At 34.1% G+C, this 26,694-nt stretch overlaps 1 protein-coding gene across 2 annotated transcripts in view; it reads right to left on the bottom strand.

Moving 5' to 3' along the window:
- LOC150098061 (uncharacterized) overlaps positions 1-26,694 on the bottom strand; it is an 84,026-nt gene that overhangs the window by 24,739 nt on the left and 32,593 nt on the right. For both annotated transcript variants that reach the window (XM_090406422.1, XM_090406423.1), the window contains exons 4-6: positions 21,412-21,525; positions 12,354-13,201; positions 4,318-4,405 (exon numbers count right to left, since the gene is read on the bottom strand). In XM_090406422.1, the coding sequence (XP_090262548.1) occupies positions 4,318-4,405; positions 12,354-13,201; positions 21,412-21,525 (1,050 nt within the window). The remainder of the gene's footprint in view (positions 1-4,317; positions 4,406-12,353; positions 13,202-21,411; positions 21,526-26,694) is intronic.

Genomic DNA, 26,694 nt, shown 5'->3' with positions numbered 1-26,694 from the left:
TAGGAATCTCAAATTTGTGACATTTGGACTACACACATCCTGCAGTAGGTTTATGCAATCACATTTTTTTTATGATAACAACAGACAGTAAGATTTGTCAATTTCTGGATCTAGAGGTATTACCTGGTGTAACCACCAGCACCCTGCTTATTAAAGGCATGAAGTGGCTTAAAAATTACTGTTTGGTCTCTAGAGTAGGTTTTTTTGGATAATCCATTCTATGGTACATAAATACCAGGGGTGAGCATTCCAGGTGTGTGGTGCACATCCATGGAATATCAATATCACTGATATTATATTTTTGCATTTATTCCCGTTAAAGACTACCTAATTGTTTCCTGGCTTCATGTAATTCCTAAAATTAAACACGATATATTAATGATTCGTGAAGAGAACACTTTTCGATGCATAAACATTGCATCACATTCGTGTTAATAGCCCAGGTGTGCGTTCAAATACACACACCTTTGAGCCCTTTGATCAGATGTACAGATGGCACACAGTGGGTCAAATTCTTAGCGTTCCACTGCTTTTAAACCTCCCAGAAGGAGAGGCAGGGTGAGCGCTGAGACAATAGCTCCTAGAAATCAGTGACTGTTGATTGGTTATTGTGTCAACCAATCCAATTGAACATTATCATTTGTTATGAGTTGCTGTTTTTGTTTTCTGAGTTATCTGTTTTGCATGCGTGAAGTGCAAACTGACATGTTAGGAAAGTTTTTATATATATAATGTAGACAAGTTTTTAATGTATAATTTTCCATAAATGTATAACTTTTTGCCCATATTTACAATGGAAAACAATTTTGAAAATCTAATGAATGCCCTGTTTTCTGCTAGAACTTGTGGATTGTATGACTGTAGTCAAAGGCTGTTGTCTTCCTCTACCAAATTTATTGAGCAAGCACAAAGGTGCAAAAACTGAGTACATGAGACACTTCTCTATTTCACAACACAATGCAGTAGAATGGATTACTGGATGTGAAGTGCAGTCAAGACTTTTTTTGCTGACCTTGTTTATTATTCTTCAGAAAGAAAAGCATTTGGAATAAGCATGGATATTCCAACCTTAATCATTTAACAGCAGTAATGCAAAAACATGAGTACTCCCAATCACATGTGCGGTCATTTTTAAATCTGAAGATGTTTGGAAAACAAGGAATTGACACTCTCATTGACAAACAAAGAAAAATTGAAGTTACCCATCATAATAAACAAGTAAAGAAAAATAGAGACATTTTTAAAAAGATTAATTGATGCTGTATGCTATTTGGCTAAGCAAGAGCTTCCTTTGAGAGGAAGCTCTTGCTTATATTCGTGATGACCTCTCAAAGGAAATTATATAGAATTTTAAATGTGCTCCGTAAGTATGCTCCTCTTTTAGACAGTCATTTAAAGGATTCAACTGTATTTCAAGGAACTCCTTCCACAGTTCGAAATAATATCATTTGCGCTATATCTGATGTGGTTAAAGATGTTACATGGCATGTTAGTTTTGCCTCATTTGGTAGAATTTTATTTCTAAAATTAGCATTTGTTAAGTGTCTGGATGATATCAAATATCTCAAATGCAATTCAAATAGGTTTCAAGTTGTATGTATATATTCATTTTGGTTTTCATAAATTGGGCACTTTTTGTATCCAATGACTGTATTATAAACAGCTGTTACACATATTTTCTGGAACCAAAACTTTGAAAGTGGATGTTAGGACAAAGGTCTTTAGTTAGCTGTTATGTTTACTGGTACAATAAATCTGTTGTTGCAGATTTATTATAGCATAGTCTACAGGAGTGGAGTGTTTTTCCATTAAGTATGTTATTCGAGTTGTCTCTAATTACACTAATTGTTCCTAAATATAGTACACAGATGTTAAATATTGGAAGTTTTTTTCACTTGGTTGTGCTATAAATTAAAGATACCAAGAAATTATATACTTGGTTTAATCCTTTATCGAAGTGTAAGCAAACAAAGTTTGTGCCTGAAATATTTTCAGGACTGGGACAACTTGTATATAGAACAGCAGCAACCCTTAACTTCGACTTTTATTGAGGTCTCTTCAGTGGGAACCAGACCCAAAGGTGACACTAAGGTTGAAGTAATGCAGAAGTCATATTTTCATATACGAGTTTCCAACAAGGATTTCCAACAACTTTCTCTAATCCAGAGTAATTTAATAATAAGATATGACACCTTTTGGCAACTCATATATGAAAATATGACTTCTGCATTAATTCAACCTTAGTATCACCTCTGAGTCTGGCTCCCACTGAAGAGACCTCAGTAAAGGTCGAAACCAGTCTGGATAGTGACCCTTCTCATAATGCATAGCGTTATACATACCCATAAGAATATGTGCTTTGCATTATGGGATACTAAGGCAAGTGATGTGAAGTTATTAACTTCTATATACGAGTTGCCCCAGTATTTTCAGTTTCCCCTGAAAATACTTCAGGCACAAACTTTGTTTGCTTACACTTTGATAAAGGATTAAACCAAGTATATAATTTCTTGGTATCTTTAATTTATAGATGTTAAATATCTGTTTACTGTATTTAGTGATAAACAAAGCTACTACTTGTTTTTCTTGCTTGTGCAACATAGCATCTGTTGAGGTTGGAAAGTTTTTTTAACAGTATAGGGATGTTTTTATTCTAGTCTTCAGAAACAACAGATGTAATAAAAATTTATCTATTCCTGAATAAAAATGAATACTTCTGAAATGAAAGCCTAGAAGACATGATTGAAAAGCAATGAAAAAATTTTAAATGGTATATAATGAAGTTACAAGAGATGGTTTGGGTGCTAAGAAAGAAAAAAGAACAAGGCCTGGTTATCAACAAGACCTGAAAACTCATAGAAGAGAGGCATAAATTAAAAAAGATGTTTGAAAATGGCAAATCCCAGAGAGTTAAAGAAATTAATTTGGGCAATTATAGAGAGAAAGACAAGTTAGTTAAAAGATTTGCAAGAGAAGAGAAAAGGAATTATGTGGACAGTTTGGCAGGAGAAACACAAAAAGCTGCAATATTAGGGCACATTGAAAGACTATGAGATGACAAGAAAAAATATGCTGTAAAATATGAACACAAGAAAAATGTGTCCATTAGTATGCACTGATAAGGATGTTGAATGAACAAGGGTGAAGTAGCAATTTGGGAGGAAGTCAGTCAAACCATAATGTCTAAAATCAACAGGTGTATATGATGTATTTTTAAATTTAGGTAGCAGCTGACATCAGGCTTTACAGTAATGATGACAGATATGGTGTATCATAATTAATACTTATTATTAATTATGTATTAATTATTAATACATAATTAATAATAAGTATTACTTACTAAAGCTAATATTTCCCTTGCTTCTAGTCTGACTATAGATGAACTTTGGATAATACAAAATATCATTTGTGTTTAAAATGGTATTCTATATCATCTGAAGTTCTACATATTTAGGCACATGGATCCTTGTAGATACTAGAGAGCATGAAAGGGTGGAGAGGCTTCTTATAGGATTTGAGTCAGGGATGACTACTACTATGCAGTGTGAAAGCAATGATGAGAAGGATATATTTTTTTAATTCTTTATCTACTTTTCTGATGTGACCAATATAAGATAATAACAGCTTTACTGAGGTTTGTTGGAGAAGGGTACAGACACTGAGGATTTCAATCTATTAACTTGGAAATTATATTTATTGATTAAAATGTTTCAGTATGTGTTTGAGTTTGTGAAGACCAGATAGTTTTGCACTCTATGATAGTATCTTAATGAATTCTGTAGTGTCAGTTCTGGAAAGTTGTTTCTCTACATGGAGAGGAATTTCCTTTAGACTGCAGATGACAATATGATGAAAAAATATGCAACATGTATATAAAGAAAAGGAGTCTTGTTATTTTCCATTTCTATAGTGAAGTGCATTTGGAAAGTAGAGATGGGGTGTTAAGTGAACCAGCAACACTCTATGCCATATTGCCTTAGCTTTTTCAGTGTTCCAGTTAAACAGAATAGGAGGGGAATCTCTAATCAAGGCTTCAATCATTTTCAAAATTTTAACTTGCCACATGAAGAAAATAGCAGTTACAATAAATTTAAATAAGGAATTAGGTTGCAACTGATGTCATTGAAAAATAACTTCAAAATTTTTAAAGAGTAAAAAGAGAAAAGTTTGTTTCTAGTGAAAGTACAGAAATATTAAAAATGACTGAATCTAAGATAATCTATGGTTTCAAAATTTATTAATCTTTACTGCTATTTTGTGAATACTAATATAAGATGTTTTAATTTTTTTTATTTAAGTATTTAGTTATTTATATACCTGTTTTGCACAGATCCTTGGGAATGTGAATCATGTATGCTAGCTGAAGGCTGAGACAAGCACTGTTGGTGACTAATGGAATGGTGACCTATAAGAAGTCAAAATGAATCCTCTTGGCAGATAATTTATCCCAAAATTTTGAAATATTATTCCAAATTACAGTATACGTATATAAAGTAAAGTCACTAACAATTAATGACAAAAAGAGATAGTAATTAAATTAATTTTACAATAAGACACTGAAAAAAATGCATAATTTTATAATTTTATAGAATTAAAAATTTTTCATTCAGCAACCTATCTAACTACATGTTAGACTAAATTAATCTAAACTGTAATTAGATCAAGATTTACTTTTCATAACACCATAAAATGTTTGGGACATAAACATGGTCCCAAATATTTAACAAATGCAAACTCTATTATCCATTGCTGTAAACAAAATGAAAAATGAAATATTTTGTTCTGCATAGACATAGGAAAATAAGTTCATATGATTAAAGCTGGAATGAAACAACACAAAATACACTGCATTGCTTTTAATATCAACACAATTTTATCCTAATTATAAAGATTTCTTCATGTTGTATTAGAGACATAAAAAAAAGAGAGAGAAACTGCAAAAGAATAACATGGTATCAACAAATATGATATTACGTAAGATTCTGGCTATTCAAAAGAGTAGTTTGCATAGTAGGCTGATCATAAGGATTCATATTAAAATATACAGTCTACCATGATCTCAGTAGACTCCTTGAGACAACATATTGGCTGAGGAAAACAAGGGTTGATAGCACTGTGGCCTCACATCAGTCATTCTCATTGTTGATATTTGGGATTATGAATAAAGCAGCAATTTTGGCAGTGCATGCAATTTCTGTGTATGCAAAAATAATTAAATCAGAAAATGTTTCTTCCTTTTTTTTTTTTTTTTGGACATCTTTAAAAATTTATTTCACATGACTGTTTAGCCACTGTTCACAATACTGTTTCCCAACTGCTGATTTAGGGAATGGGAATTTTCTCGAAATGATGGAATACATGAGAATATGCAGCTGGCATCAGAGAAAGATCTACAGTACATTACATGCAGTAGTAGTAGTACTACTACTACTGCTGCTATTACTACTACTTTGATCTTTGCTTTTACTTTATGAAACAAACTAATAAAAATTAGTTCAGTTTGTTTTCTTATTCATAAACAAATAGAAGATTTCAGAGATAAGAAATCAATCTGTGAGTTAATTTCACTTATTTAATATCACCACTCATACATCCATTGCTATTGACCATAATGTATCTACATCCCCTAGTGGTCAAATGCTTTGAAGCTTTTATAACACAATCTTTTCCTCAGGTATAAGTGGTTTAAGGTAGTAAGAAGGCATGGTATTATCTGATTTTAAATGTGATGTAATTTAAAAAGTATTAGATAAGAATGGTTTAGCATCTCTGTGGGTATCCATTTTTATGTTCAGGCATTACACATTTATTACATCATATTTTCCTGATGGAGTACTTAAGGGGTCTAAGCTGTATAACTGGGAGACATCCACATAGCCTTTTATGACTGGTCATGAAACATTAGCGCCTCCGTAGCACAATTGGAAGAACGACGGTACATTGCGCCCTTCAATTGAAATAGGCCTAAGTTCGATTCTCGCCGCGGAATCTTTATCTGGACGATTTCGATCGAAGGTGAGTTAGCCGATCTCATACGGAGGTAGCAGAGTTTTTTCTCCCAGAAACTCGGGTTTTTCATCCCGCATACAGACAAATCGGCCCTTCAGAACACAAGCAATTTACAGACAAAAAATACTAGTTGTGGTGGTGGTGGAGGTTGGCAGTAGATGGTGTTGATGGAGATGATTCATAGTAGAGGTTCGGTGTAGTGGTTGAGACAGTTGTAGGTGTCCTCCCGAGATGAGTCTTCGGACTCCATGGAGGTATCAGGAATAATAATAATAATAATTAATACCAGCATGAGCCTGAGAGCAAGCAACAAAATTTTGAATGAAACCACACTACAGAACCCTCATCAGGGCAATGTTCAAATCATAACTTAAACAAAAAAAGTGATGATCACGCTTTTCTGAAATTCACAAGAATTAATCATTGAACATCTTTAGAAAAGGAATAAAAAATTAAACAGTGTGTGAGATATGAGTGATGAGCTAGCCAGCAATTTGGAATAACTACTGAGGATTGCTGCCTATATGGCAGCAATCATTACACAACCATCATTCAGATGGTCAGTAGTTATTCCAAATTGCTGGCTTATTCCAAAAAGCCCTTTGGTCAGGAAAGACCTCGGTTTGATTCCTGTCTGTGATGTGAGGAACCTTTATCTGGTCTCTTTCCATGAAAGGTGAGTTAGCCGGTCCCATACTGAGGTGTGTGTGTGGGGGGGGGGGGAGTCATCCAGAAACTCGGGTTTTTTGTCCCCCAGAACAAGTAAACTGGCCCCATGAACACACAAGGATTACAATTAGGAATACTTAAGACCCAGCCATAGGTTTGATTCGTCAACTATGCTTGTCTCAAGCCTGGATAAAAATGGAGGGATTCAAGTGGTGCCATACCTCCCCATAAAAGGGGTTCATGGCCGTTGTATTATCATACAAAATAAAAATTTTAAAAATTCAGACATTACACTTTGAGATCCATAAACATTCCCTATATAGTTACAGTTGGAGATCCATAAACATTCCTTATATAGCTCAGACCTTGTTCTGTCAAACTGTCATCTATCTGTATCATTCAGAAGGGATTTGAAAGGTCATCATTATTTGCTAGGCTCTAATACAGGGGTCGGGGAACTTTTTTACCTATTACCCCAAAATATATTTATTTACGGCGACGTTACCCCCTTGATTTGAAAGGGAGAAAATCATAGATTATTTAAATTCAAAAGGTTTATTGAATCTATTTATACGGAGAATACAATTATAAATATAAAAAGTATAAAATAAATGTGATAAAATAAATTAATATCCTCATTATGAAATAAACGGATTTCTTTGAAAACTTTTTCACTTCAGGTTTTGGAGAAATTATGTTGTTTCATTTTTGATACAATAATGTCAAAATTGGGGAATTTTGATGTCAGAGCAATTTGGATACTGTCTCCAGGATCCAATCAATTTCTCTGTTTTGTTTTTTTTCATGTTCATTAGAGTGGAAAATCCTTGTTCGCAAAGGTAGGTTGTTTGACTGCCTCCTTATGTGCAATTTTGAAAGCCTATGCAGCTATTGACATCCAAAAATATGACAGATCTGCTTTGTTTTCAAATTTAATACGTGCTTCACTATTGGATGGAAGTTCAAGAAGTGCCTCTGTCAACCCTTGAGGCTCTTCTGGTACATCAGCAATTTCACATTTAAAGGGATCTACAACCCAACTGACAGTATGTGAATCAAGATCTGGAAAGTAATCAGAGAACCACTCTTTGAGTTTGGTAAGATGCCTTATAACTGTATCCTTGATGTCATCAAAAGTAATATTTTCACAATCTTCCAAAAACAAAGCTATCTTGTTTTGTTCTGCTTTCTGTCTCCAATATAAAAGCTTTGATCCAAATGCTGAAATTATATTGATGTTTTTTCCTTGCAATTCTTTGTTCAATGCATTCACATACTCAAAAATATCAGCTAAATATGCGAGATGTGCAACCCACGAGGAGTTTGTAAACTTATCTTCGAAAACATGCTTTTGATCAACCATAAAAATTTCAAGTTAAGTTTTGAGAGCCCACACTCGGTTCAGAACATTTCCACGTGAGAGCTACCTCACTTCTGTATGATAAAGTAGGTCTGTATATTCAGCCTCACCATCTTTACATAATTCACGAAATAGTCTTGTGTTTAGTGCATTTCCTTTGACAACATTGACAACCTTGATAACATCATGCATGATGTTATCAAGTGCAGGTTCCAAATGTTTCACAAGCAGTGCTTGGCGATGGATCATACAATGGTTAACTTCAATTTTTGTATTATTCTTTCTCTCTCTCGCCAAAGCCAAAAAACCACTTACATGACCCAACATAGCTGGAGCTCCATCAACAGACACAGCAATGCAGTCTTCCCACTTTAAATTAACGTTATTAAAGTATAAGTTAAAGAGGCAGTGAAGGAAAAGAAGAAAGCATATCAAAAGTTCCTGGCAAATAGATCAGCTTGTGCTCTTAGAGAATACTGAGACAAATGTAAGAAAGCTAAACACTGTGTAAAACTAGCTAAACAAAAGTCATGGGAGGACATGGGAGTCATGGCAAGAACATAGAAAATAAATATCAAGAAGGTGACAAAATTTTCTGGAGGTTGTTGAAAAAGCTTAGGAATGGAGGAAAGAGTGCTGTAAAAGGAGTTAGAGATGATAAAGGTGACATGAAAACAGGAGAAAAAGATATCCTTGAAGTATGGAGTAATTACTTTGAAAAACTGCTAAATGAAACAAGCAGTGATGACAGCACAGTGGTAAAAAACACTGACCAGGCATGCAGTCAGGAATACATATCCATACTTGAAGTAGAAAAAGCCATCAACGGCTTGAAATGTGGAAAGGCAGCAGGAATAGATGATATTTGACCAGAAATGCTGAAGTATGGTGGTATAAAAGTCTTACAATGGCTGCAGTGCATAGTTCAGAAAGCCTGGACAGAGGGACAAATTCCCGATGATTGGAGTAGAGCTCTCATAGTACCCATATATAAAAATGGAAATAAAACTGAATGTGAGAATTACAGAGGTATTTCCCTACTGAGTGTTCCTGGTAAGATATATGCAAGTATGCTTGAGATACAGTAGAGAAGAATTGTGGAAGAAAAGCTTGGTGAAGAACAAGCTGGATTTAGGTCAAATAGAAGCTGTCAGGATCAGATCTTCACTTTACGACAAAAAGTGAAGAATCATGGGAATATAACAAAGATCTGTATTTAAGTTTTGTCGATTTGGAAAAGGCATATGACAAGGTGTCAAGAGAGAAGCTATTCAATACACTACAGTTATAGTTAATGTCATTGGGGCATTATATCAAGCATACTTAGTCTTTATTTGAGTTGTAAGTTAGCAATTAGAATTGAAGGAAGAAGTACAGGAAGATGGTTTAATGTTAATTCTGATGTGAGACAAGGATGTACATTATCCCCTCTGTTATTCATTATCTATATGGATCACATTATTAAGAAAAGTGGTATTAAACATGATATCAAAATTGGAGATGTTAATGTCAGCTCTTTGCTTTATGCAGATGATGTTATACTTCTAAATAAATCTGCTACAAGATTCCCTGACTAAATTGAATAACTGTTGTAATAGATATGGTATGAAGGTCAGCAATAAAAAGACAAAGACAATGAAAATAGGGAGAATCATTGAAAATGTCAACTTGATGTGAATGGAGAACCTGTGGAACAAGTAAAACATTTCAGCTACTTAGGCATGATTTTTAGTGAAGATGGTAAATTAAATATGGAAATAGACAAAAGAATCAACAAAGCTGGTATGGTAGGAAGTCAACTGAATAAATTAATATGGAATATGAATTTATTCAGTTGACTAATTTCTCTCTTATGGAATAAGAGAGAAATTAGTCGGAACACTAAATTAGCTGTATACAAGACAGTGTTCAAACCAGTTTTAACTTATGGATATGAGAGCTGGGTCAGAAGTAAAACACTTGACCAAAGACTAGAGACTGCAGATATGAGAGTGCTGAGAAAGATTAGAGGTGTGAACAGATGGCATCAATGGCAATATCATATTAAAAACGAGGTTATTAGGAAAGAACTTGACATTGTCAGCATCCAGGAATGCGTTAGCAGAGCTAATCTCAGGTGGTATGGTCACTTAAACAGAATGGGTGAGGAAAGATTAGCAAAACAAATGTTCTCTGCCAGGTTTGCAGGAAAACGACCCAGAGGAAGACCAAGACATAGGTGGATTGATACGGTACAAAGTGCCTTAGACGATAGAAATATAAGATCTGATAATGTTGGAGTCTTGACAAGTAACAGACTGATTTGGAGGAACATTGTAGATAGGAAGTTAGTAATGATGTAAATTTTTCATGTAGTACTATCATATCCTGTACACCCCTTCAGGGTACATGGCAGGAATTTGATCATGATGATGATGATGATGAAGTATTCATTAACTTTATTGAAGACATCAATTCCACGAGATCACAACTCGAGAGGAGAACAAAACAACAATTCCTTTTCAATTGCATGTAAACCTTTGTAGCGAACATACACCATCAGCTGCAAATTACTACTGACATCTGTAGTCTCATCAAGCTGAATAGCAAAGCATTTACTGTCTTTTATTGAAGAAATAACTTGTTCCCTCACATTCTGCTATAATAGAAATTCTTTCTTTCACAACTTTTGCAGACAAGGGCACTGAATTTAGTTTCATGGCTTCTTTCTGACCATACATAATCTCTGCCATTTTCCAAGCTGCTGGTTTAACCAATTCCCCACCAATAGTATATGGTTTCTTGTTTCGGGCAATCAACCAGGTCACTTCAAAGCTACCCTTTGATGCTGAACGTTGATTGAATGTACCTCTCAATTTGCTGTCCAGTCTTTGTCTTTTGACAGACATTTCCAAATTCACAAAGTATTCCTGCAGTTTGGAAGACAGATGTGGGTGCAAATTATCCAAGTGTTTTTCAATTGACTCTTTTTGAAAGATTCTGCAGTCAGTACTTGCAAACAGAAAACACACTGTGGTTTCATTATTCCTTTATCTTCTATTTGTGTAAACCCATAATTGAGGAACTCTTCCTGGTATATTATTTTTCTAGTTGATGTCATCTGAAGGGTAAAAAAGATAGTGACTGAATCTAAGTTTTTAAAGTTCATTTAAATTTACAATAATTTAATTGGTAAACATGGCACTAAGACATGTCCTCAAGATGAAGGCAGTATTTAATGATTGTATTGACCATCAAAATTTAATCGAGCAAGGAGAAAAATATTAATCAAATTATCGAACTAACATAAAACAAAAATATGGTTAATAAATGAAAATCTTACACTTAAAATAGAACTATTGAAATAAATTAAATTAAATAACTACTTAAATCGACTTAAACAGAGCAAAAACACATGTGTCAAAAAAATAAGGTTAAGGCAGGTAATAGACAACTGACAAATAATATCTGTTTAACCACTTGACAACACCTTAGCAACCAAATTGTTTGGGGTTCAACATGGCGTGACGTCTCCTAAAAACGTATATTACATTGGCCAGATGCAGTGTTGCCAGAAGAAAAATTTCTTCATAACAAGGAACGTGCTTTTTATATAATTTTATTTATGTCTATTGAGTCCTCATTATCCCCAAGAATTTCATTTTTACCCCACTTGGGATAATTTACACTGGTTTGCTGACCACTTCTCTAATACATCATTATGTATTAGACTGCATAAATGAATGACCTTAGCTCTTGTTCAAAAAAAAAAAACTTTTATAATTCTGCTCTCTTCATGGCATAATTAAAACAATACACTTATCTGCATTGAAAAAAAATCTCTATATTTTCTATATGAAAAAAATTCTCATACGTACTAGGAAAAAAAAAGTACTAGGCTTAACACAAGTAAAAGAAAATAGTTTTCAGAGAAGCAATGATGCTGCCTACAGTAAATGTGCGATAACACAAAATCTAGACTGCTTTCATAAGGCAAATAAAAGAGCTTTCTGGATATACATATAATACAAATACAAATACATGGGAGTTTTCCAGAAATAATATCCATAACAAATACAAAGTTTTATTTACAGGCAGGTTTTACAAGCTGAATGAAGCACTCATCTCCACCCACATGAGGGCACAAGTGAGCCTTCAGAATAGGCTTCAGCTATTGTTTATAAAGTACCAAGAGAAAGTGAAATATTACTGACTGAGAATAACGCATTTCAGTTGCAAAAATTATTATCAATGCATGCATTACAACAAAACACCCATTATTTTATAATACTTACAAAAACATCCATAGCTAAAACAAATAACTTCAGTTACTTACTAGAAATGCAGCTGTCTTGAACGTTGTCATTCACAGATTCATACAGCTGCAAAGAGCGTTCATCTGATTTCTCACAATTTGGTTCTTTTGATTCTATATCAGTGATGTCTGTTCTGCAAATCCTATGCTGGGAAGGTGAAAAGGCTGACTGCTTTGAATGTTCATCAGTAATTGTAGCAAGTTTAGTTTGAACTTCAACATAATCACTAGGTTGCATACTATATGAATAATTTTTAATATTAAAAGTTTTCCTAGTTATTTGGTTCTCAGAACAAAAAGATTTTGTATCAGAAATCCTATCACTTTCTGTACACAAATGACTGACATCAGGCCGAAATGAGCTGTTAATATTTTGATTAAATAACAATGATCTTCCACTTCCAACTGCTCCTATTTTTGAGATTCTCACAGGAAGATCACAGACAGAAGCTAGATGTGTCATACTCGAACTTCCTTTTTCTATAAAATCATCTCCAGTCATCTGGAGATTTCTCTCTGAAGAACTTTTGTTTGAGTCCATTTCATTATCTTTACCAAATGTTCCTTCTTTAATTGTTGACATACTAGATGCATTAGTCTGTATTCGATATCCCAAACGTAATGCTTTAGATGGTGAAGGAAGAGAAGAAACATTGTAATTGACCCCTGGAGTGCAGCCTGGATAATGAATGGAATTACTATTGGGCTGATGATGCAATTTTGAAATTGAGTTGCATTTCTGTGAATAAAGAGCAGCATACAGTTCTCTACATGAACGGCGAAGACCCTGCTCGGAAAGAGGTAACTGATCATCAAATCTAACTCTCTGAAGAGAAGAAAACTGACTATGTGGAAGATAAACTGATTTTCTGAAAGAATAAAAAATTAACAATATACATTAATGAAATTAATGACAAAATTTATTACAGGCTTAAAACAAATCATGAAAAAAATTATATTAAAAATCATGAACTAATCACATATACACTAAACTCACAATACACCAAAAAAGGTGCCTTGTTACTTGATCAAAGGAGGTCAGTCAATGTCTGTACAAATAAATGAGAACAATATAGATCTCACCAAGAGTCTGAAATATCAAGTGGTCTTGTCCAGTATGCAATTTCTTCTACTTACAGAAGCCAACAGACATCTACAGAACTATTTTGTGTAAAAAAGATTTTATAAAGGGAGTTCAAGGTTGAAGCTTCACTGTGCAGGCTTAATCTGAAAACAAATTGCCTTAAATTCACTTCTCAATTCTGTGAAGTGATTTTTTAAACTCTTTTTATCATTATTTTTTTATGAATCTATACAACTGTTTAGTTTCTGTTGGACTAATAGTAGTTCAGATTTTTAAATTTTATTAATTGACCATAACTTTGTTATTGCATCTTTCATACAAACTGTTTCTCATGAATTGCCCTGAAGATGGCCATAATATTGGTTAAAGATTCTGCAATAAATAATTCACCTAAGTTTATACAACCCATTTTTTAAACATGACTCTTGTCCACAAAACATACTAACCACAGTACTGTGAGTCAGCTAAAGGTTAGATAAATCCAGGAACCATTCTCCAGAGATTAATCATGGAAGTTTTTCATTCACAAACATCCATGTTCACAATGGGATTCAAATTCACAGCCTTTTAGATGCTATCCAAGCCAACCATGGTTAGCAAATTTTATTACTTCATTTGAAAAAGTTATACTTAGGAGCCATAATTTAGTCTCAGTACTATGGTTAATAAATAACTTCATTAAACAGCTAAGCTTTGAACCAAAATTTCCAAATTATTTAATAACCAATGATTACACAATTTTTGATGAATTAATCACAGCTGACTCTCACTACAGCAAACATTATCATCAATCATCAAATTCCTGTCATGTACCCTCAAGGCAGGTATACAGGATATCATAGTACTACATGAAAAAAATGATATCATTACTAACTTCCTATCTACAATTTTCCTCCAAATCAGTCTGTTAATTGTCCAGACTCCAACATTACCAGATCTTATATTTCTATCGTCTAAGGCACTTTGTACCGTATCAATCCACCTATTTCTTGGTCTTCCTCTGGGTCGTTTTGCTGCCAACCTGGAAGAGAACACTTGTTTTGCTAATCTTTCCTCACCCATTCTGTTTAAGTGACCATACCACCTGAGATTAGCTCTGCTAACGCATTCCTCGATGTTGACAATGTCAAGTTCTTTCATAATATCCTCGTTTTTAATATGATATTGCCATTGATGCCATCTGTTCACGCCTATAATCTTTCTCAGGACTCTCATATCTGCGGTCTCTAGTCTTTGGTCAAGTGTTTTACTTCTGACCAAGCTCTCAGATCCATAAGTTAAAACTGGTTTGAACACCGTCTTGTATACAGCTAATTTAGTGTTCCGACTAATTTCTCTCTTATTCCATATGAATTTATTCAATTGACTTCCTATCATACCAGCTTTGCTGATTCTATTGTCTATTTCTATATTTAATTTACCATCTTCAGTAAAAATCGTGCCTAAGTAGCTGAAATGTTTTACTTGTTCCACAGGTTCTCCATTCACAACACAGTTGACATTTTCAATGATTCTGCTTATTTTCATTGTCTTTGTCTTTTTATTACTGACCTTCATACCGTATCTATTACAACAGCTATTCAATTTAGTCAGAGAATCTTGCAGACTTGTAGCGGATTTATTTAGAAGTATAACATCATCCGCATAAAGCAAAGAGCTGACATTAACATCTCCAATTTTGATATCATGTTTAATACCACTTCCCTTTATAATGTGATCCATATAGATAATGAATAACAGAGGGGATAATGTACATTCTTGTCTCACACCAAATTTAATATTAAACCATCTTCCTGTACTTCCTTCAATTCTAACCGCTGACTTACAACTCAAATAAAGACTAAGTATTGTTTGATATAATGCCACATTGACACCATATAACTGTAGCATATTGAATAGCTTCTCTCTTGGCACCTCGTCATATGCCTTTTCCAAATTGACAAAACTTAAATACAGATATCTGTTATATTCCAATGCTTTCTCGACTATTTGTCATAAAGTGAAGATCTGATCCTGACAGCCTCTATTGGCCTGAATCCAGCTTGTTCTTCACCAAGCTTTTATTCCACAATTCTTCTCAACCGTTTCTCAAGTATACTTGCATAGATCTTGCCAGGAACACTCAGTAGGGAAATACCTCTGTAGTTCTCACATTCAGTTTTATTTTCCTTTTTATATATGGGTACTATAAGAGCTCTACTCCAATCATCAGGAATTCGTCCCTCTGTCCAGGCTTTCTGAACTATGCAGTGCAGCCACTGTAAGACTCTTATACCACCATACTTCAGCATTTCTGGTCGAATATCATCTACTCCTGCTGCCTTTCCACATTTCAAGCCTTCAATGGCTTTTTTCTACTTCAAGTATGGATATGTATTCCTGACTGCATGCCTGGTCAGTGATTTTTACCACTGTGCTGTCATCACTGCTTGTTTCATTTAGCAGTTTTTCAAAGTAATTACTCCCTACTTCAACGATATCTTTTTCTCCCGTTTTCATGTCACCTTTATCATCTCTAACTCCTTGTTTAATGTTAAATCTGGTGTGAGACAAGGATGTACATTATCCCCTCTGTTATTCATTATCTATATGGATCACATTATGAAGGAAAGTGGTATTAAACATGATATTCAAAATTGGAGATGTTAATGTCAGCTCTTTGCTTTATGCGGATGATGTTATACTTCTAAATAAATCCGCTACAAGTCTGTAAGATTCCCTGACTAAATCGAATAACTTTTGTAATAGATATGGTATGAAGGTCAGCATTAAAAAGACAAAGACAATGAAAATAGGCAGAATCATTGAAAATGTCAACTGTGTTGTGAATGGAGAACCTGTGGAACAAGTGAAACATTTCAGCTACTTAGGCACAAGATTTACTGAAGATGGTAAATTAAATATGGAAATAGACAACAGAATCAACAAAGCTGGTATGGTAGGAAGTCAATTGAATAAATTCATATGGAATAAGAGAGAGATTAGTCAGAACACTAAATTAGCTTATACAAGACAGTGTTCAAACCAGTTTTAACTTATGGATATGAGAGCTGGGTCAGAAGTAAAACACTTGACCAAAGACTAGAGACTGCAGATATGAGAGTGCTGAGAAAGATTATAGGCGTGAACAGATGGCATCAATGGCAATATCATATTAAATACGAGGTTATTAGGAAAGAACTTGAAATTGTCAGCATCCAGGAATGCGTTAACAGAGCTAATCTCAGGTGGTATGGTCACTTAAACAGAATGGGTGAGGAAAGATTAGCAAAACAAGTGTTCTCTGTCAGGTTTGCAGGAAAACGAACCAGAGGAAGACCAAGACATAGGTGGATTGATACGGTACAAAGTGCCTTAGATGATAGAAATATAAGATCTGATAATGTTGGAGTCTTGACAAGTAACAGACTGATTTGGAGGAAAATTGTAGATAGGAAGTTAGTAACGATGTAATTTTTTTCATGTTGTACTATCATATCCTGTACACCCTTTGAGGGTACATGGCATGAATTTGATGATGATGATGAACTCCTTTTACAGCACTCTCTCCTTGAGGGTACATGGCATGAATTTGATGATGATGATGATGAACTCCTTTTACAGCACTCTCTCCTCCATTCCTAAGCTTCTTCAACAACCTCCAAAATATTTTGCCACCTTCTTGATATTTATTTTCTATATTCTAGTCAAAGTCCTCTCATGACTTTTGTTTAGCTAGTTTTACACAGTGTTTAGCATTCTTGCATTTGTCTCTGTATTCTCTAAGAGCACAAGCTGATTTATTTGCCAGGAACTTTTGATATGCTTTCTTCTTTTCCTTCACTGCCTCTTTAACTTCCTGTGTCCACCAGGGAGTTCTGATTGTTCTATCCTTGCAGACAACCTCACCACATGCCTCTCTGGCAGAATCAATCAATGTTTTCTTCAGAGTTTGCCACTGAATCTCCAAGGCTTGATTCCTGTTCTCAAACTCTTTCATTTTTTCTTCAATAAGCTTTGTGTATTTTAGTCTACAGTTCACATCTGAGAGCTGCTCAACTTTTATTCGCTTTAAAACTTTCTTACATGTTATTCTTTTCAATATGAAATTCAATTTTATCCTGCTCAAGACTAAATAGTGATCACTTCCAACTTCAAATCCTCTGTACACTCTGGTGTCCTGCACCAGGGAGAAAACATCACTATCAACAATAACATAGTCAATGAGACTTTTCTTGTTCTTTGCCTCTTCTCTCCATGTGAATTTGTGCACATTTTTATGTTGGAACATGGTGTTAGTAATAACCAGTCCATGTCCTGAGCAGAAATCCAACAGATATCTGCCATTATTATTAGCTTTGCTCTTTTCTCCAAATTTTCCCAAAATATTTTTGTCTCACAATCATTTCCTACTCTGCTATTTAAATCCTCAACAAGGACCAACTTTTCCTTTTTCATTGTGTCAGTTGCTTTTTCTAAAGCCTCAAAAAATTCCTCCACTTCTACCTTAGTAGAACCTTCTGTGGGACCATAGGCACAAATAAGTCTCATTGTCCAGTTCCCCATTCTCATATTTGCCTACATTACTCTACTTGAGACTGACTGCCATTCAAGAAGATTAGCCTCGTATTTTGTGTTGAATACTATGGCTACTCCTGTTTTCCTTGATTGTCATTGCCTGAATATAACATTTTGTATTTATTGCTCAGAAAGATCTCACTAGTTTTTGTCTTTTTTTGTTTCAGTCACCCCTAATATGTCGATCTGGTATTTATCTAATTCCTCAGCTAGCTCCATTTCTTTGCCATTCAGGCTTCTTATGTTGATAGTACCGATCTTTAACTCTGGTGATGTTGAGTTGGGGTTTGTTTTCAGATTTGTTCCAGTAGCAGACTTTTCACTGTTCGCCCTGGTTCCCTGCCGAAAACAATGGGGGCCTTGTTTAACCGGGCGACGCCCCAGCTGGCATGAAATTTTGTCATGTTGTACCATCATTTTTTATTTTGGTTTATCCAATAAGAATACAATTTGGTCGGCTAAATCCCAAATTGCCAGCCCATCCTCATTCGTTCAGTATCCAAGTAGATACCCAACAGGGTGCACCACGAGAAGGTGAGGATTGGACATTAGGTCAGAAGCGCTGGTCGGTTCTCCGCATTCCTTTAAAGGCTATGTGGAGGTCTCCTCTCAGTTATACAGCTTTGACACTCTCTTATAGTGTTTATTTGCTTTCTATGTTCCCACATCTGAAGAAGTCAGACAATTCGATGAAACATGTTGCGTTTTGAATAAATTTAATTGTTATTCTAGTCTTGGTTATAGTCAGTATATATAAATATGAATATATATATATATATATATATATATATATTGTGTGTGTACGAGAGTTAACTGGTAAACAAGGTATAAAAAGTGGATTTTCTCTAACATGTGAAAAAACTCTGGCTAAATGACCATACAAAAGGATATGATTCTTGACTGAAAGCCAGCTGCTGTTCACAATTTTGTGTTAATATATGGCTATAATTTAAGTACCCAACATGTAACATGATATACAGGACAGAGGATGCCAAACTTTTATGCTTTGCATCACCCCCTTTAAATAGTTTATAAATTTCATGTCCTTCTTTCAGAACAGGTGCAAACAAACAAATGTGACGTGAAAATTTGGCAAGGAGCATACAGAGCCATCATTTTGTATATTGGTTTAAGCCAATAAGAATACAAGTTTGGTCAGCTAAAAATTACCAGCCCATCCTCGTTCGTTCAGTATCCAGGTAGATACCCAACAGGGTGCACCACGAGAAGGTGAGGATTGGACATTAGGTCAGAAGCCCTGGTTGGTTCTCCACATTCCTTTAAAGGCTATGTGGAGGTCTCCTCTCATTTATACAGCTTCTGACAATGTTGGAGTCTTGATAAGGAACAGACTGATTTGGAGGAAAATTGTAGATAGGAAGTTAGTAATGATGTAAATGTTTCATGTAGTACTATCATATCCTGTACACCCCTTGAGAGTACATGTCAGTAATTTGATGATGATCAGGGCTGCCCCTAGGAATTTTGCCACCCCATGCAGTAGCATATTTTGCCATCCATTCTCCCTTATTTTTCATATAGTTCATGACAACTTTGCAGCCCCAAAAAAACTTGCCGCCCCGTGCAAATGCACGTCTTTGCACCATCGATAGAGCCGGCCCTGATGATGATGATGTATACAGAGCCTCCATAGCTCAGTCAGTATAGACAAAGCCCTTTGGTCGGAAAGGCCAGGGTTTGATTCCCATCAGCGACGTGAGGAACTTTATCTGGTCTCTTTCGACTAAAGGTGAGTTAGCCAGTCTCATACAGAGGAAAGGGGTTTTTTTCACCTGGAAACTTGGGTTTTTCATCCCCCAGAACAGGCAAGTCAGCTGCGTGAACACTTGCGGATTATAGTCATAAATGCTGCCCTTAGGGGATGCAGCAAGGAGTGGTAACCCAGCTGCATTAATTAGCTGTAAGTCCTTTTGGTGGGGGTGGGGGAACTCAATCTGTTCCAGGTGGGGATGGATGAAGGGATATGATGATGATGATATACATATATTTTTACAACATAAAGCTAAATATCAACTTTTCAAACATAAAATATTGTTGCAAAGAACTGGCTTCTTGTTTGTTATACTGCTGGCAAATTTAAATTTTAAAATTTCATTTGAAATATTTATAAGAATGTATATTGTAATTTACTTTGTGAAACTAATGAAGCTCTATGAGTTTGAAATTCCAGTAATATATAACAACTAAACTATCTTAATGAAGCAAAGGATTTTTAAAATATTTCTCCATATATCATTAAAAAAGTGTTTCATATCAACAACACAGCAGCTCCAAACCCCTCATCTCAAGAAAAATACCTTTGCGTTGGGTATTTTTATCTGATCTGTAGTAATTTTATTTTCATTAGATTTACAATTATAAAATTTTTTTTTTCCACATTTAAACCTGCCTGCAGAAAATTCATAGGAACTAAAACTATAGTGAATTTCCTTTAGAAGAATAGTGATGCTAAAGAACTTTAGTTGAGACTTTTTAAGTAGCTTGCTACAGTGAATGAGTTCACCATAACAAACTACTGAACCGGCTTTATGAATGTTTCAAAGTATCACAGTATGAAGTTAAATAATTTAAAATGGTAATAATATTACATGTTAGTCACATGCATCATTACATGATCACGACTAACAAATTTAAGTTGTAAGATTACATAATTATTATACATAAGGATTCTCCACATGCAAGACGACGAAAAATGAAGAAACTTACAGGGAAAAAAAAAAATATATATATATATATATAGTCTCCTCAGAAAATCAATCCTGTAAGTTAAAAAATCACAATTTCATGCAAGAGTCATATATAAAAAATAGAGTTCTCAGCAGGTAAACTATAATAATATATATATAGAGAAATAAAATATCAGTGGGGATAATGGAAACTAATTCATTTTGACAATCACAACTGAGTTACCTTTCTGGTATAAAAATTAACTACTTTATTATGCAGGATTTCAAGTAAACTTTAGTGTTTACTTTATGTAAATGAAACAAAATTTATGAATATTAACTGTATCCAACTTTTAAACCATTTTTTTTATCAATTAATATGAATTTGATGGCATCCTGATGTTAAGTTTAATATCTAGAAGCAACCTTTCATACTACATGTTACCATGAAATCATGTTCATTATGAAGCACATCATTTTCAAGCAGAGCTTAAATGAATAAGCCTTCAATAAGCAGGCAGAGGTGTTATGCTAAGCAATGAAATTTGTCTAAGATATCACTTAAACTATATCAAATTAAAAGATGTGTTTTGTTGCATACTGTGATTACCGATTAGAATTTTTTGCCAAGTTATCTAATCACAGAGGTCTGTGAATCCTTAACTTAAGAACCATCTATATCCATCTTGTGTTAAATGTCTTATTATTACTTACCTTATCATTATTATCACTTATTTTATTTATTACTTACTGGGAAACAACTGCAGCAGGACTAGAAAGATTATTAAGAGATGCTGACTGATAAACTGCAGGTGGTTTTAAGGTAGGCTTTAGCAGTTTTTCACTGGGTTCTTGAATTTCTGCACTGGAAAACAAAAACGAAAATAAAAGTCACGCAAGCTGCATTAACTACTTAGGTATTAACAACAGCTTGAAACCATAGTGATAAACAGCAATTCTTTTAAAAATAATAATAAAGCAAATTATATTTTAATTTGAAAGATCATGAGGAACTGAAATAAACATTGGACATACAGCATATATACAGAGTTAATTAAACACGGAGAAAGATAAACTACAAGATGCAAAATTGCTAATGTGGAGGGTTGGTTGATTATTTAGATTAATCCCATGACTTTGAGATGTCTATGAACAAGTGTTTACAATAAAACTCGATCATGTTCTCTGGATAAAAAATACATACAAATGGTTATTGCAGGATAAAAAAACAAACAAAAAAAATCGAAGTTTGTGGAAAAGCATTACCATCTCCTTATTTATGAAAATGGCTAACTCACTTTCACTTGAAAAGTTCTTATAAAGGTTCCTTTCATTTGAATAGGATCAGAATTTCGGTCTTTTCAACCAAAAAAAGACAGGAGTATGAGTAAAAGAAAGGTCAGAAATGCTGGAAAAACAAAATGTCATAAATGTATGATAGGCAGGTTTAGACAGCAAACTATACAGATTAAAAGAATAGTCTATTACAGCAAATTTTCTTTAAAATAGCACTAATGAGAATGAACTTTCACAGGCATGAAGATCATGAAGTAAACAAGTTCACTATATGCCCTATATGAATACATCCTTAGCATATCAAAGCCAAACTTTAGTTTTTAAATTTACAGATTAACAAGCTTTTTGCTGGAATGCTTCCATAAAGAAGTTGACAATGGATAGGGAAACTGGAGCTAATAGCCATTTCTTTTTTTTAAAGGTAGAAGTTATTTTGCCACATGAAGTAATAAAGCAGAGCATGTAGACAAAGAAGGTTATTATGTCAGACAAAAATTTCTTTTGTAAAAGGAGATTTGCATTATTGATAGGGGTGTCGTAAAGAGAACAGTAATGTCAAAACCAACTAAGAGAAAAGCGGAACAACAAAAAAAAGTAGGGATACTAAATACCTCAAAAAGAGAGCTGTAACAATCTACTCCAATAAAAATGAACTCAAAATGGATTAATTTACCTTTTTTAACAAACAGATATACCAAAAAGAAAACTGATAACACAATGAACAAAAAGATAACACACCAAAAATAACAATTTCAGCAAAGCTATATCTATTCCTTATATAAAAAGGATATCTGAAAAAAAAAAAAGAAAAGAAAAAAGAAACTGGTAGAAATTTAAGAAAGTATGACATCAAAACAACCTTAAACCACCTATAAAATTAAAACATTTATTTGCTGACCAGGTTGGCCGAGTGGTTAGCGTATCCACTGTCCAGCCAAAAGGCTGCAGGTTTGAATCCCCCATTGGGCATGGATGTTTGTGATTGTCTGTGAAAAATACTAGTGGTGATGGTTGTCGGTAGATGGCGTTGGTGTAGTTGCAGTTCATTGTAGTTGGTGGATTGAGTGGTGGAGATGGAGAACTGTAGAGTAGGTGACCTCCCTCGATGAGTCCGTGGACTCCCTGGAGGTGTCATGTAATAATAATAATAATTTTTTTTTTAATTGTAATAACATTTTTATTTATCATCATACAGAGTAGTTACATATATGTAATAAAGTATACTATTACATTTTCTGTTCAGTACAAAATGTAGAGTACAGCAATTTTTTTTTTTTAAATATAAATGTACATAATTTTTTTTTCAAAATCAATATCATAGATTATTATTATACAGCCTATTTACATGTACACAATTTTTTTTTTAATATCAGTATCTTCATTATTGTTATACACCTTACTGACTGATGATAATATAATAATAATTTTTATTTTTATTTTTTTTAAATTTTTTTTTTCAATGTAATAAATTATTTTTTTTTTTTCTTTCTGTTGATCTCGGTTGGGATGTAATGCCTCAGCTTGCATCTTTGAAGCTTTGTAATTAACTTATCTGAGGGTGACACCGGTTAGATATATATTTTTTTTTATTGATTTGATTGCTGTGTTGGAAGTAGGCAGTTGTTTGGGAGGTCAAATGAAGGATCTGAAAGGTTTGATTAAAGTAAAATTGCCAATATATTCTGGTGTTATTGCATCTGTCTTGATGGTTCACATTCTTTTTTTTAATGTGGTCTTCTTTTTAAACTAATTAGGAGGCTTATTTTTTTTTTTTTTTCACTGTGGCAGCCTCTCTATGTCTTCTGAGCTTTTAATTTGTATCGGCTTTGAAGTTTGTGACTTCCTTAAGAATATCTTGGCATCTCTGATCCAAAAAAAATTTGCAATTTTTTTCTGTTTTTGCTTTTCTTGCTTGGTACAACAGATTATGGTTGAATAGTGTTAAATATTTGGATAGGAAGATCGGTGCACTGTCTTGCAATGCGTTCAAGCCCTTGGCAACTGGTTTTTTCTGTCTGCTGGCTTTTATGAGATTGTCTCTTGTGGACTTGCTTGTAAAACGAACTACGACTGGGGCAGGTCGTGGCAAGCCTTGTTTTTTTGCTCTTCCTAGGAATCGGATTTATGGTCTGAATGTCATTAAGCTGTAGGGGGATATCAATTGCATGGTCTAATTTTAAAACTACGTCTCTGAGGTTTTCTGTAGGTGCAGTTTCAGGAAGACCATTTATGAAAAGATATTTTCTATTGTTGCTGATTTAAACGTTCGTATTGTAGTTTCAGAGAATGAAGTTCCTGATGGAGTTCGGATGTTTCTTTCATCGAATTGTGTTGCCTGTCATTTAGTGCGTTAATGCTGATTTTAATGTCTTCTATCACTGATAAATTATTATGTTCGACCAAATCTTCATATTCACTAGATTTTTTTGTTATTTGTTCATTCTGTTTGTCAAAGAGTTCTTGCACAAGATCTACTAAGCTGGCTTTTATAGTCTCTAGACTGTTTTCTATTAGTATATTTAAAGAGTTGAAATTATAGGACTCACCTGCATTTTTTTGTCTATTCAGTTCATTGTCTGATTTTGCCTCTGGTATAATCAGCTGCATCATAAGTGCCTGCCTTAGGTGGGTTTCTTTGTTCCTCCTGCAGAGTACACACTTCCATTCCTCACATGTTGCATTGGATTTGCGTTGCCAGGTTGTTTCTGAAAAACCAGCACATTTTAAGTGTAGAATCCTACTGTATTTCGTACAGGTTATATGATTTCCATCGGATGATAAATCCTCCAGGCACTTGATACACTTCATGACTCACCTTTCTTCCCTTGAGCAACTGTGGTGTGATTATAAAGATGGCAACGTCCTTTGTTCTTTGCTCGTTGTTGACCACGGTCCTCTCCGTTCACTTTTCAACACTTCAAAATTTGGTTTCTTCTTAGCTGATTTCGGTGACTTTTATATCACTGTCTTTGGCGTGACAAGTACAGTTACTTGGGAACACTTTCAAATTAAAAACAGGAATTGGAACCACTTTAAAACTATAAAAAATGGAAGCGCGATGTCACCGTGCACCCGTTCGTATGCCTACACAGTGCCCGCTCAAAAAGCTAAATAATAATTTAGCACATCGAAATAGCTTCCCTCCCTTAAATTTAGTAGTGTACCAAATTAAACGTATCTTTCTGTACATAGGTGAAACAGTAAATATCAGAAACGAACAGACAATCCTTATCACTACACTACAACATGGGAGAACAGGCTTTTCCAATCATGCTCTAGAGACATTCCATAGGATTCACTGGAAAAGCACAAAACTTTTACAAAAACGTTTTGTGCTTGGTATGAAAGAAAATTTAGAGGCATGTGAGACTATCATAAAAACAGTCAAATTTAGACCTTGACAACAATATTCATTCTCAGATTCCCTAGAGCAGGGGTGGGGAACCTTTTTAGTATCAAGGGCGAAAATTGCTAATTTAAAAACTTCTGCAGGCGACTGGAAAAGAATATATTTTTTATTCAAAAAAAATAAATTGAATAAAGTTGTCAACCGGTTAATTACAAGGCACTCGCAGTACTGCATGAGAAAAACAAAGTTAAAAGTCAATATGTTTTGACACGCGGGAAAATGTCATGGCAGTAATTGGGAAGCAACCAATCAGAGAAAGTCTGAACTTTGCCAGTGAGAAATGCTCCCGATTTCTTTTTATGTTAATGACTGGTCTCGATTTGATGGTTTCCAGACGTATGACGATCGTATTTTATGTAATATGGTTATTTTTGATTTTGTATATTTAATTACTTAAATTTAAATAAATTTAATTATAATAAATTTAAATTATTATAAAATTTTATTTACATGTACATACGAGTACATCAGCAAAGGGGCGAACTGAAACAGACTTGTGGGGGAAATTTCGCTTGTGGGCGAGGGGTTCCCCCACATCTGCTCTAGAGTATCAAATTATAGTAACACTAATCTATACAAGGAAATGTAATGAAGATTACATCACCTATTGCCTATTTGAAAGTGGATAAGGTAACTTCAATAAAGAAAACTCAATGAGAGGTCCAAGTTTTTCAAGGCTTTTGGCTAAATACAATAAGTTGGACAAAGAATTAACAGAACTAAGCTGTGAATGAATACATTAATATTAAGTGGCAAGACTAATATAAGGATTTAAGAACTGGATGTCAGAAATAGAAATTTTCTGAATGTCTGATGTAATTAAGTATTTTTAATTTCTTCCATTTAATTTATTTATTTTATTTTTATTTACTGTTTTTATCTCAAGAGGTCAGGCTACGTAAGTTAATTACCTAGTTAAGTTAGTTTTAGACATTATGCATCTTACTATAGTACTGCTAGTTGCTTTAATGAAGATCATTTTAATGAAAAGATCAAAACATAAAATTTTAATATTATTAAAGTTTTTTTATCGCAAATGAGAGAAAATCTAACAAGTTGTATTGACAATTCTATTACACTGGCCAATGTAACTTTGCCACAGGAAGGAGATCTTATAGACACAAGGATATTTTTGGAGGAACACTGTCTTCTGGAGATCTCCTAATGTCTATGCTTGCAATATAGAAATTATCATCATCATCAAATTCCTGCATATACCCTCAAGGGGTGCACAGGATGTGATAGTACTACATGAAAAAAATTACATCATCTCTAACTCCTTTTACAGGCCGGCTATTTGGAATTTAGCCAACCAAATTGTATTCTTAT

Source organism: Typopeltis vanoorti, chromosome 16 (assembly GCF_054136105.1).
Source record: "Typopeltis vanoorti isolate ZY-2024b chromosome 16, IOZ_Tvanoo_1.0, whole genome shotgun sequence".
In the NCBI taxonomy this organism is placed as follows: Eukaryota; Metazoa; Arthropoda; class Arachnida; order Uropygi; family Thelyphonidae; genus Typopeltis; species Typopeltis vanoorti.
The sequence above is the reverse complement of the archived record's forward strand: the minus strand, read 5'-3'. Positions and strand labels throughout refer to the sequence as shown.